Below are 13911 nucleotides of genomic sequence, written 5' to 3'. Positions count from 1 at the left end.
AGATATGCTTGTTTTTCATAGTGTTAGACCTTATATTCATTCTGCTCATCAGTTCATAATCCCAGTCAATCTACTGTAAGATCCTCACTCTTATTGAGAGAGAGAGAGAGATGGAGGACGTTTTTAGACGTCTCGCCGAAGAGCATGCAAACAGTTAAAATGTTCTGAGTCTGGCTATGAATAATAACATATACTGTATATATACACATATAGCAAATGTTGTGTTATTGTCTTGCTGTGTCTCTGTTGTAGTTTGTGTTCATGTCTATGATAGCTATGTGTTGTGTGTTGTGTGTTGGTGTGGACCAGGAGGAGATGGAGCTGCTGCGTTAGTGTCTCTGGAGGACAGGCTGCCTCAGACACAGCTCACTGTTGCCAGAGACGATGGGCGCCTGGCTCTCCATGTGGAAGCGCACCAGGTGACCCACACTGAGAAACACCTGGTCCCTGGTTCTCACCTGAGGACAGAACCAAACAAACACACACTCAGGGAAGCTCAGCACTAACATACGTATATGTGCATACCCACAAACACACACACACACACACACACACACACTTTAACAACATGTCAGTCACCACACAAGACTCCAGTATGAGTGTGTGTGTGTGTGTGTGTGTGTGTGTGTGTGTGTGTGCGTGCGTGCGTGCGTGCGTGCGTGCGTGCGTGTGTGTGCGTGTGTGTGCGTTACCTGTCCCTGTGGGTCAACTAGCAGTAGATGCCTCGCTGTCGCCCCTTCCAGACCGCTGAGCACGTACTGCCCAGGGGTGGAGCTACTCTCACGGACCAGGAAGTCTCCACTGCAGGAGAGGAGTGTCTCAGCCTGACTCCTCCCCAGCCTGGGGCACAGTGAGACAGAGGGAGGACATGGTTGGACAGACAGATGAACTGATAGATATGGAGATTTAGGCCCAATCCCGATTCACCACTCTGGCTCCGTTTTCAACCCTAATCTCCCTTTTGCGCGTTCACGTGTAGCCGTAGTGGCGTCCCAATTCATTTTTTGTCACAGGCTGACAGTCACCGTGTTCCGCTGCCCCGACGCCAGTCCCATGGAAGTGTCAAGCACAGCGCGATTTCCATTTCAGAGATGTACAATCAGGGTTCGAGTTATGTGGGAGCCAATGGGAGCTGAGCTCCCATAGAGATGGTCTGAGACTCTCTGAGCTCCCATGAAGGCAGTAAAATCAAAAATCTGTGGGGGTCGCTAATAATACATTACCACAACTATTATTTGATCAAAATGTCAATGTAATGAATATTATTTAATTTATATTATAAATACTGTAAAATAAACACGTTTTCCAAAAGAGCTACGCGCACCATTAATCTCCTGTGAATGACAGTATGCCTTTGACTGCCTGCACTTCACCACCAAGACACCATGGGGCGCAGTAGAATATTGTGCAACAGCAAAAGGTTGATTAATCAGCTGTGCGGTAAACCGTTGGAACACACAGTGCACAGCTGATTAATCAATTAAACCAATAGAGTGAGACAGGATATGTTCATATACCAGTTGCCTTTCAGGAAGTAGTGAGATCGTGCACCTAGCCTATTATTGAGAAGCAAACATTCATTCATTAGCTATACAGGAGTATATACATACAGTAGCTACCATGCCGCCCCAAAAAAGGCAATTTTTTGACCCTCTCCCGTTCATCCAATCTTGGATAAAGAAAGGACTTCGGACGTCAGCATCATGGGTTCCAGGACCGCGACCGCAGCCTACTGAAAACAGACCACTTTGGTCTATCTTGTCTCCGTAAAGGTAAGGTGGCTTTTACTTTTTACTAACCTAGTGTACATGTATTTTTCGCTCCTTCTGTATAGCAAAAATAACACAATTATTGGCCGAGATACATGTGTGACTATCGCTTTTATAGCTGTTGTTTCATGTGGGGCTGTTGATGTGGTGAAATGAGTAGCCTGCAGCTGTAGCGTCAGGATATGGTGGTATTTGAGGAGGAGGATGAGGATGAGGATGATGTTTCGGTACCGGTACCGTTTTTAAAGTATCGATTTGTCACCGGTATCGAATAAAACCCAAACTGTACCCAACCCTAACTATATGTTTACATGCAAACTAATTAGCTAATTCATTTCTGTCATTTAGAGCTGAGGGGAGCAACAGAGAGGAGAGCAACAGGACAGTAACAGAGAGACAACGGGAGAGGAGAGCAATAGAGACAGAACTGAATGCACTGAACCTTTTTTTTATTCTTTACATTATTAACACTGTTGTGTTATTGTGTTATTAAAGTGTTTAAGTGTTTTATGGTAAAGCATTATGAGTGGTGTGTGTGTGCAGGGTGCTCGTGAGTTGTATATTTTGTGGAGGGGGGAGGCTTGTGTATGGGGGCGGGGGGTCCTCACACAAAGGAGTAGCCTAGGGCCACTGACCACCTTAATCCGCTACTGCCTATAGCTAATTAAAACTTGTAAGTCCCATCGCTGTGTGGGCATGATTCGCGCGTGCATGAGAACATTTCGCACTGTTATTTTGGAGACCCCCACAGAGATCAGCTTATAACTCGAACCCTGTGTACAATCATGTTTATTTAGAAATAAATTATTACCTGTGGTGTTTGACAGCATGATAGGCGCGAATTTCCCCCCCTTGGTGGTATATGACGCTATATAGTTGTTATTATACCAAAACAACCGGCAATCTAATCCAAGCAGTTGTTATTACTATTATATATGTAGTTAACTAATGCAGTGGACAGCGGCTGTTTCTCCAGCGTTCCTGTCACATCGGATTTCGTAACGTCATAAAATTAAATCTGTAAGTCATGCATTTTTCCATGTTTCCCTTTGATGGCATATGACGCCGTAAATGTAACTGAAGTTCAGCCGCGAAGTTGTTGCACTGTTGTCCTAAATCAGTGCAGACTGGCAGGATAGGAGCACAGGTTTCATACAGGTTAGAGCTTATTCTGTCATGGTCTGATAATGAAGCATTGTTCTTTTTTATTTGATGACTTGTTTGATCGATTGATAGCGTTCAAGTTCATTCAAGTTGTGAATGAATCGCGATGACGCGAATGACGTTTCAGTCGTGAAGGGTTGTCCCATTTCTTAGGGGAACCACTACAGCTTGTGGCTCTGTTCGGAGGCCTTGGCTCCAAAAGCGAGTGACTCCAAAACGAGCCGAAGTGGTAGAAAAGAGAATCGGGATTGTTGGAGTTCATTGTCATGAACAACGACGACAACAACAACAACAAAAACAACAACAACAACAACAACAGTACCTGCCATGGTACCAGCCCTCCTCCTTGAGCAGGTCCTGGAACAGTGTCTCAGACAGGGGCTGGGGGTCCACCAGGGCAGGGCACTGCTCAACACTGACCTCACACACTACAGCCTCTGACAGAAAGAGAGAGAGAGAGAGAGAATATCTTTAGGTTGTGATTGCATTCTTGGGGTGTCACACAGACACACACACGTATAAAGACAATGGTATTTCCGCACACATTACACAATGTACAGTAGGCCTACATCAGAATGTGGGTGAATCCCAATTCACCACTCCGGCTCCGTTTTCACCCCTAATCTCCGTTTTTGCGCGTTCACGTGTAGCCGTAGTGGCGTCCCAATTCATTACTCATTTAGGGTTAGGGTAAGGGTTAGGGTTGGCTCCGTTCGGAGAAAATCTTGACCCTTGTTCGATTCGGAGCCATGAGACTCCCTTCCGGCATGCATTGCGAAACATCTACAGAAATGTTCTTTTCGCTCTCGTAATACGGAAGCGAGCCTGAAATGTCATTTACTTTTTCTGGAATTACTTGTAATTAAAGACTTGAACAATTATGATAACCATCGTATTATCTTAGTTCAATGTCATTACAATGCATTATAGACCTTTTATTTATAACAAGCATAACCAAAATATCGCTTTTATGTCGGTGCTGTGTCTAACGTTACAGTAACGCAACGCTGCATGACAGTCGAGCATTTCAGAGATGTACAATCATAAATCAATTATTACCTGTGGCGTTTGACAGCGGATGATGGTACACATATGTAAAGTTATCTATCAAACGTTCGTCTGACTTGTACATGATGCGCATTTTGACCTATTTCCACCCGCAATCTAATCCGAGCAGTTGTTATTAGGTAATATTATTAATGGGTTGTATCATTCATTTAAATGCATTATAGACCTTTTCTTTATAACAAGCACAACAACAACAAAACGTTATTGTGCTGTGTGTCTAACGTTACAAGCTGATTTGTGCATGACAGCCGCGCATTGACATATTTCCATGTCTGATGTCTAATGTCTAATGTCTGATGTACTAATGTAATTTCAATGCATTATAGACCTTTTCTTTACACGCTTCGCGCACTAGGTGGGCCGCGAATACTGTAGAGATTTGTAAAGTGGGCCGTGAGTCCAAAAAGGTTGGGAACCGCTGCATTAGACTATCAAAGCAGGACACCGGAGATATCTGCGCGTTTGTCACAGGGCAAACACCTGTTCCTCTGCCCGGCGTCAGTCCAATGGAATCGTCAAGCACAGCCTTCCAGTGGCGGCTGGCCAATAGAGGGCGCTAGGGCGCCGCCCCCACCTTCCAACACAGCCCCACTTCCTAGTTGCTACTTGTAAAAGATTTTTTTAAATAAACATTGTTTATTCATAAAATGCGGCTGATATTCTGTCGGCGCCTATCAGCATTCATTAAAAATCCTCCAATACAATAAACATTTTATCTGTGTGTGTGTAAAATTCACTGTGAAAATACATAGGGGAGGAGTCGGGGCGCCGGCCGAATGGCAGCCTATGGCAGTCCAAATACTTTTACGTGAGCTGTAGCAGCGCTCCAATTGGCTGTCTCCTATTTCTCAGCATTTTTTGCGCCCCGAGCATGCGCAGATTATAGGCTTACCTAGGCTGCAGCCTAGGGCCACTACCACTAGGGGTAGTAAAAAAAAAAATGCGTGAGACTTGAGAGCCCTGAATATCCGGTTGTTAAGTCTGACGTCAAACGTGACGTTTTGCAATTTCCGGGTCCAAACCAGAAATTCTCCGCACCAGAATACAATACAGAATACAAAATTACAGTACTACAGCGGTAGAATGACAGTTTAATCGTTTTTTAGACTCGGATCTATTCATACAACAAGGGACACAGCACTTTCCCGTTTTCCCCATATTGTCAGGGTATTTGAGCCTCGGAAAAGCGCTATATAAATATAATTTATTATTATTATTATTGCGGCATTTCGAAGACAGCGCCTCAGCCAACTTTGGACCCGGAAACACGTTGCGACTTAACAACCGATATTCGGACAGACAACAGGAGAGGACAGCAACAGAGAGACAGACAACAGGAGAGGAGAGCAATAGAGACAGAACTGAGGTGAGGTGAGCAACAGAGATAGTTCAGGATGATAACAAACAGTTCAGTATGACAGAGACAACTAATAGAAAGACAACTGTATGATTATAGAGTTTACATGTTCAAGGAAATATTGTATGATAATAGAAAGGTACACTTTAATTTAATTAAAGAAGTAACAAAGAACACATTTATTATCACAATTGCATTGTGTTCCATGTCTTTCTCCATTGAATAAATAATGCCTAGTTGAATGCCTAAACAAGACAACTGTCTGGACAGTACTGCTAGAATGATTCACCTTACCGCTGCACAGATAGACAAAGGGTATAAGTCCATTCTGTTAACATTAGGTCTACTCTGCTAACAAAGACTATTCCAGTTGATTTGTCAGTTGTTGTGCATTATATTTTTGTTGTGTTTGCAGTTTGCCCTTTAATAAGTTACATATAAAAATAATTAAGTTATATATATATTCTCATGCTAAAATCGACTGTAAATCCAGATTTTAAAGTTGATATTCTTCCCCGTGGAGCATGCCCCCATAACCTGTGCCCCACGCAAAAATGTTATCACCAGCCGCCACTGCAGCCTTCCCCATATAAATACATCGGTGCGCGATTACAGAGATGTACAATCATGTTTATTTAAAAATAAATTGTGGTGTTTGACAGCGGATGATGGTAGACATATTTAATGTAAAGTTATCTATCTAAAGTTATCTATCCACAGGCTGATCTGCGCATGATAGTGCTGCATTTTGACATATTTCATGTTTCCGCCCGTTGATGGTATATGACGCTATAGTCAGTCCCAATGGTCCAAAAGTCAAGCGCTTCGTAACACAGACGGGGTGAATTTTGAAATGTATGAAAGTGAAAGTGAAAGTTCTGGCACAAAACGCTGTTAAGTCCTTACGCTGTTAAGGACCCCAATTGAAATAAGCCAGTGGCTTTCTTGGGTTTTTATCCTTTTAGTTGACCTTGTATGTAATATGTACTTTTCATGTACCTACTTCTGCAAATCTTCTAATAAAGTTTTCAATCAATCAATCAATTACGTATCCTCACACATTTTTAAGTGGGTATACGGAAATCCTTGGCGTTTCCTAGTGGGTATATGTAGTTTATTTCTACTTAAACACACACACATGCATAGATTGTATATGATATGGGCCTGTATATATGCTGTGGGGGAGTGTTGTGGAATGGCTTTTGTGGTCTGACCTGCCCCCTGACTTAAGGCCATAGTGACATCACAGGTGACTGCCCTCTTGACCATCTAGGTAAGGTGATAGGCTATGGCCTGTGACTGTATTTGCATATTGTGATAAATAAGGGTGAGACCCAAGGGCGGGTCTCTTTACCACCCCAGCCAGCAGAGGAGAGCAGACATCAGGCTCCAGCTACTGGTGTATGTATGTATGTATGTTTTGTACTTTGATTAAATCGTCTTAAACTCAATAACTGTTCTTTGATTCATAACCAATAAGATAAATACACAACATTAATGGCGAGCCGAAAACCCAGGAGTCTATAAGGGGAAATCTACGTTTGAAAACTGAATCTGCAAGAAAGGTATGATTGTGTGGAACAGCTGTGTTTTTTCAAACATTTTCTTTGAGACTAAAACAACCTTAAAGTAAAGTATCTTGTTGGAATAGAAACAAACCTTTCATAATCTTTAATACGTGGGGTTGGTGAGAGCCGGATTTTGAAGTCCGTTTTTGTAAATATACGATTAGATTGGTAAGGGATTTGAGTGTTTGTATGGTATTACGGAATATCGTGAGTGTGTGTGTAAAATTGTGTTAATGGAATAATATTCCTAATTAGATAAAGTGTAAGTAGACTGTGAAGTCTGTTTTGTAAGAAAGAGCATTATTGTAAAAGATTAAGAAATCAAATCTTCAGAACTGTGGCAAGAAGTGTGTCTTAGACGCCATTGCTCTTTGTCCTTGAGGAAGGACACACACAGAGACCTTCTCTTGGAAGAGGAACAGTGAAAAGCATATGAGTATTTGAATAAGATTTGGTTTGGTAACTAATAGTTTAACTGCATTGAAAGATAATCTTGAAATTGTTGTGTCGTGGAGAATGTAATTTGTTTGTGAAAACAAAGTTGTGTTAAGTTATTGATTAAAGCGAAAACAGAGGGCGCGGTTTCCCCAGAGGTTGGACAAAGGAATGTAAAAAATGAGCCCCCCTCCTTCTTTCTCTCCTGTTGGTTTTCGAATAGACGCGCGCTCACACATGCACGAACGTCAGGGCTCGTACACACATTGATTCAAACATACAGACACGCAGGGAAGCTGAATTTGATTGTTACATTACAGATAAAGATAAATTCATACACAGACTGTAGTATTTTAAAGATAGAAAGATAGTGAATTGATCATTGGGGTATTTTAAATAGTTTAAAGTTATAGTTAAACATTCATAGACTAGGAAAAGAGGCGAGTTCACGCGCAGTTTACACACGGAGACTCGCGCATGTGCATTGCAGGCACATTCCACACACACACAGAGAGAGCGCGAAGCGAATACTGTAGTGCTGAGAAGGTACCCATACTTTTAATTTCAACCCCTCTCTCTCTGTGATAAAGTTGTGATTGCAGAATCACGAAAGTGTAAGCATTGTTTGTTAGAAGTAAAGATAGATTGTGGGCTTTTGATAGATTCAAAGGAAAAGAGGCCATTCGTGCGTGAGACAGGGCTGCTCTCCCTGACCAGAATCACTATTTATGACCCCCAATAAAACGGCTCTGTGACTCTCTGCCTGCTTGCACAGAATGAGAGGGATCTATAGAGATCATTCGTGACTGATGTTTGTAAATGATTGTTCTATATTACATTACTTTAATTAATTACTACTTGGTTAAAAATAATAATTCAGATCATTCATTGTCTGTTTCACAAAACAATTGATTGATTCCACAGGTTTGATCAAATGTCTGTGACTGTCTAATGAAAATCATTTTGTTTGATATTTTGATACCAGATAATTGACTCCACAGGTTTTAAATCAATGTATATGATTATATAATGAATAATTCTAACTAATCATTCATTCCTTTCACTTAACAGTTGATTTATTCTACAGGTTGTAATTAATATTTGTAATTTACATCTTTTATTTTAGTTAGAGGGTCCACAGCTTTTGATTAGGAATAGCAGAATAGTTTGTATTGATAATTAAGCAGTAAAAGGGTTTTTGTAAATCAGTGAATACTTAGGTGTTGACCAGCCTTTGTGATTTAATAATTGTGTTGACCAGAACTGTAATTAGTATTGAATGAGTAATTAAGTGACACATATTCATAAACAATTAGGAAACACATTTAAGTATAAAGAACTTACACAGATATTAGATTTAAGTTAATACTGCACTGACATACACAAGAGGCAAATCTGTTGTTCTGGGTTGTAGTGATTCTGTGTGGACAGCTAATACAGTTAAAAGTTAGACTAGCATCTGTTTAGCAGATACGGCAAAAGAAGGTGGGTTGTAAGAAGAGTACACCTTATCCAATATAGAATATTTTCAGCATATTGAGCAGTAGAATGGGGGCAAAATCGAGTAAGCTGTTAAAAGATATTAGTGAACATAGTGGAATATTGGCTACTTTATCCCCTATGGCTATAGTGGAAAAAATGAAACCTCTTGTTAGGGAAATTAGCAAAATGTCAACGAAATGGAATAGTCGTTGGGCAGACATTGAACAGCCGTGGCCGAAAGAGGGCAGCCTTAACTTACAAATAATTGCAACATTGGAAATACTTATCAATGTGCACAAGGCACATCAAAAAGGAAAGATTAGATCAGAGAAACGCAGGTTAGAGTTAGCTATTTTAGATCTATTTAAGGTAGAGGGGCAGAAAATAGCATTAGCTTGGGATGAGAAAACAGCAAAAATGGGAACGGAAAAGAAAAATGAATTGGCCAGAACACTGGAACAGAAATTGAACATTCCATTCACAAACATGTGTCCAGTCTCCAGTCCCCCTCCATATGCTAAGGCACTGGAGGACCATTCCCAGAAGAAGAAGAAGGAGCCAAGGGGAAAAGGGGACGACAGGAGTGACAAGGAAGATGACAGCGAAGATGGCAGTGAAGACTCAAGTGATGACGACAATGCAGATGGAGGCTACAACGCTCAGGTCAGGAAGATGATAGCCACAGCCGAAAAGAAAGGTGGGAGAAGACGCCGGGAGAAAGCGGAAAGAGAGGGAGAAAGACACCACAGACGGCTGAAGGAGCAACGAGAAAGAGAGGAAGAGGAAGATTGTCATCGAATGTCATCAAATACATTAAAGAACTGTCCAGTGCTGATTCGGGGTAACAAGATGGAATATCATCCTTGGAATCATACAGATCTGTCTGAAGTGATAGAGAAACTCCCCGTTCTCCAAGATGGTGGACACGCATGGACGACAGAGGTCGACGTGAGACTGACAGGAACGCAAGCGGCAATGGGAGACCTGAAAAGACTCTTAGCTTTTATTGCAGGATTGGATACAATGCAGGAAATATTGATGAAGGCAGGACTTCATAGATATATCAATACATCAGTTTATGATCCAGAGCTCTTCGCAGCAAACAGAGGCAGGCTGTGGAAGGCAATCAGAGAGACTTACCCTACTCACATTCACCCAGACAATATCATTGTGAAGCCACTGGGGGGAGATGAGAATCCCAGGGGTTTTGTTGCCCGTGTGCACTCTCAATGGAGAAGTGTGACAGGGAAGGACGCTGAAGATAACCCCTTAGAAAAATCCATAATCAGGGAAAAAATACAAGAATGTCTTCCTACCCCAGTTAAGGATAAGCTAGCAGAAGTGGTGGGGCTACGACACATGAACAAAGCTGTTTATATAGACCACGTAGCTCATCAAGTTGAGTTATATCGAAAGAATATTCAGATACAGAAGACACAAGATGAAGAGTCACTCAGAATATTGACTCATGTGCAATTGACTGAAAGCAAGAGGAACATAGAGGGAGTGCAGGCTTTAGCTCGACAGGTCCCATCTCAGCCACAGCAACAGCCACCTGGAGTGCAGACTGCTACTTACCAGTCCTACTCACAGGGGCCACAAGGGGGGTATCCTGCTACTTACCAGCCATACCCACAGGGGCCACCAGGGGTGCAAGCGGTTCCATACCAGCCGTACACACAGCCTGGCCAAGGACCACCACCAGGGGGATGGACAGATGCAGGGAAGAAGATGCTAGGACCATGTTACCAATGCGGCCAGAATGGACATCTAGCCTGTACCTGCTACAACAGGCCCCAGGGGGGCGCAGGGGGGAGCCAAGGAGGAGGATATTGGCCCCCTGCTACACCTGCTCCAGGAGTGATGAACCTCTACGAAGGCCCAGCAGCTGGCCTATAGGGGTGCCCGGAAGATCCGAGTGGGAGGTGCCAGCTGGTGGTGACAAAGAAGCCTGAAGACGCCACGCACCTTCCTATGTCTGGAGAATATGTGAAGACAATCGGATTTGAGGGAATTAAACAGCTGATTCCTACAACTGAGCTTGTAGACTTAGAGTACAAGGGACAGAGAGCAACTCTGCCAACACTTGTGTCAGAACACACGCCAACAGGGCTGCTAGGGAGAGATGCTCAATGCCAATTGAACTGTACAGTAAAATGCACACCTGACGACTGTCAGGTGACGGTGCCATCCGGTGCTCAGATTCCATCGACAGCCAGAGTGATTAAGCATAGAACAGACCTACAAGCTTTGCCTTTAAAGGGAGCTGATATAGAATATTGGGTTGATGGGTCTTGTTACCGGGTAGGAGAAACTTTGTGCGCTGAGTATTCCTTAGTTAAAGCACAGAATTCAAAGTTTATTGTAGAACAGGCTGAGGCAGTTCCTCAGCCTTGCTCAGCTCAGTTGGCTGAGTTGATTGCCCTCACAGAAGCATGCAACTTGGGAACCGGACGGAGAGTGACAGTGTACACCGACTCTGCCTATGCACATAATGTTTGTCATTTTAATGGAGCTGTATGGAGGGGGCGGGGTTTTAAGAGAACTGATGGTACGCCTATACAGCATCACGCACAGATCATGAAGCTGTTACAGGCCATGATGAAGCCAAAGGAATTAGCCATAGTGAAGTGTGCCGCACACAGGTCTGACTCATCACATGTCACACAAGGTAACAGGGCTGCAGAGGATGCAGCCAAAGCCATTACAGGAGCAGACAAGGCAGGTAAAGGTCTTCTGGTCGCACATGAAATGCAATTACAGGGCATGGTCACACTTGAGGATTTATTGATGTTACAGAGTAGAGCAACTACGTTAGACAAGAACGTTTGGCTAGCAAGGGGGGCAAGTCAGGATGACACAGGTCTATGGAGGAATCATGAGGGGTTGGTTGTAGCACCCTCAGATTTATTAGGCATGTTAATACAGGAAGCTCATGGATTAGCACATGTGGCAAGGGGGGAGGTAAGACGCAAGATCACCAAGGAATATGGGTTTTGGAGTCCATATTTGATGGAACAGATTGACCATGCTTTAGGTCAATGTGGGGTCTGTTGGAGAAACAACATCAGAGTGGGTACACCAGTGGTGTCTGGGCATATCCCTACCCCAATTGGGCCACGGGTGGTGGACAGGGGGGTGGATGTACAGAGTAGGCAGGATGTTGTGCCAACAGGTGCCGAGGTCCCCAGATAACCTGAGAAGGAGGAGCTACGACGAGATGCTGTGGTGTTGCCAGAGCCAGTGGCAATGCCAGTGTTACAGCCGGTGACATTACCGGCAATGCCTGAAACCGAGGGGACAGTGGAAAGCTGTCCAGATGCCAATGAACCAGAAACCAACGAAGCAGAGAGTGTTGACAGTCTGGAGGTCCAGCCTGGGAGTGTCCAAAGCCTGGACACCTGTGCTACTGGGGATGCTGGCGAGTGCCTGCATCATGCTTCAGATGACGCTGAGGGTGACTCCCCAGACCTTGATCAGCGTGGGAGGGGACCAGACGGCTGCCTGAACCTCAATGACACTGACGGACGACGACCAGTTAGGAAAAGATTAAAGACTATGAATAGGGTAGTGAAGCAGCAGATCAAAGGGAACGACGGGAATGGACAGCAGATGATAGCATGGCTGGAAACGGTCTTAGGGGCATGGGAAACTTATTTTGCTAAGATAGGAGCACCTATTATAGCAGACATGATTTTTGACTTTCTTAGGAGACAGGGCCTCATTGACTGTTTTTGGAAAATCAGTCACTCAGTCCACGTTGATGAACTTTTCAGAAGACTAGTCCTCACCTGAGGTGAAGATCTATGCATTAATGCATTCCCTTTGTCCTATGCTTACTGTTGGAGAATTATGTGTTATGATAACTGAATGTCGTTATTTGTGTATTGTTTGTTTATTTCTATATCGTATGTGATTGATGTCAGTTGAGAAGTGATGTGGTGGTTATGCAAAGATAGGAAAGAGGTTCTGTCCTAGCGCAACGAAGAAAAATCTCCTGACTAGGAAAGGTTATCAGTTTGAGACAGCGGTAAAGGTTGTTCTGAAGATGCAAGTAACAAGAAGACGTTGGTCGTTGGAAGTTTTTGTGTTGAAATATGTATGATGTACTGGTTTAGATTAATTTGTATTGTTATTTTTAGGATTCTTTTTTATTGTTGATTGTTTTGTATTTGGTTTATATGATATTTTTGGTTGCTGGTACTGGTGCTGGGTTAGTCTGTGTTATTATGTTTCTTGTGTTGTGTGTTGGTGTAGTTTTTCTGTCTGTTGTTGTTTTTTTTTTTTTAATTTTCTTTGGTGTCTTAGTTGCAGTTTGTGGGGTTTTGTGTTCCGAGGGGGGAATATGTAGTTTATTTCTACTTAAACACACACACATGCATAGATTGTATATGATATGGGCCTGTATATATGCTGTGGGGGAGTGTTGTGGAATGGCTTTTGTGGTCTGACCTGCCCCCTGACTTAAGGCCATAGTGACATCACAGGTGACTGCCCTCTTGACCATCTAGGTAAGGTGATAGGCTATGGCCTGTGACTGTATTTGCATATTGTGATAAATAAGGGTGAGACCCAAGGGCGGGTCTCTTTACCACCCCAGCCAGCAGAGGAGAGCAGACATCAGGCTCCAGCTACTGGTGTATGTATGTATGTATGTTTTGTAACATGTTTTTACTTTGATTAAATCGTCTTAAACTCAATAACTGTTCTTTGATTCATAACCAATAAGATAAATACACAACATATACTACACCACTGGAGCACAGGTTTCATACAGGTTAGAGCTTATTCTGTCTAATGAAGCAATAATGAAGCATTGTTCTTTTTTATTTGATGACTTGTTTGATCGATTGATAGCATTCAAGTTCATTCAAGTTGTGAATGAATCGCGAGCGTCAATGCTTTTCTACGATACTACGTGTAATGTCACTTGGACATAGAATAATAAGACACTTGAGTCTGGGTTCAACCAGAGGCGCCCCGTCCATAGAGGCAACCAAGGCAATTGCTTGGGGCCACCAAACAAAAAGGGCCTCCAAATTTTTTTCCCCAAATTTTTTTTTTCACA

At 43.0% G+C, this 13911-nt stretch overlaps 1 protein-coding gene across 1 annotated transcript in view; it reads right to left on the bottom strand.

Moving 5' to 3' along the window:
* Positions 1–329: 329 nt before the first annotated feature.
* Positions 330–13911, bottom strand: part of LOC308165525 (SHC-transforming protein 1-like) — a gene marked incomplete at both ends in the record, with an annotated part of 23437 nt that continues 9855 nt past the window's right edge. Inside the window, 3 exons of the mRNA XM_080539676.1 lie at positions 330–458; positions 693–840; positions 3256–3370. Of these exons, the coding sequence (XP_080395802.1) occupies positions 330–458; positions 693–840; positions 3256–3370 (392 nt within the window). The remainder of the gene's footprint in view (positions 459–692; positions 841–3255; positions 3371–13911) is intronic.

Source organism: Nansenia antarctica, assembly GCF_963989245.1.
Source record: "Nansenia antarctica genome assembly, chromosome: 9".
Classification (NCBI taxonomy): Eukaryota; Metazoa; Chordata; class Actinopteri; order Argentiniformes; family Microstomatidae; genus Nansenia; species Nansenia antarctica.
The sequence above is the reverse complement of the archived record's forward strand: the minus strand, read 5'-3'. Positions and strand labels throughout refer to the sequence as shown.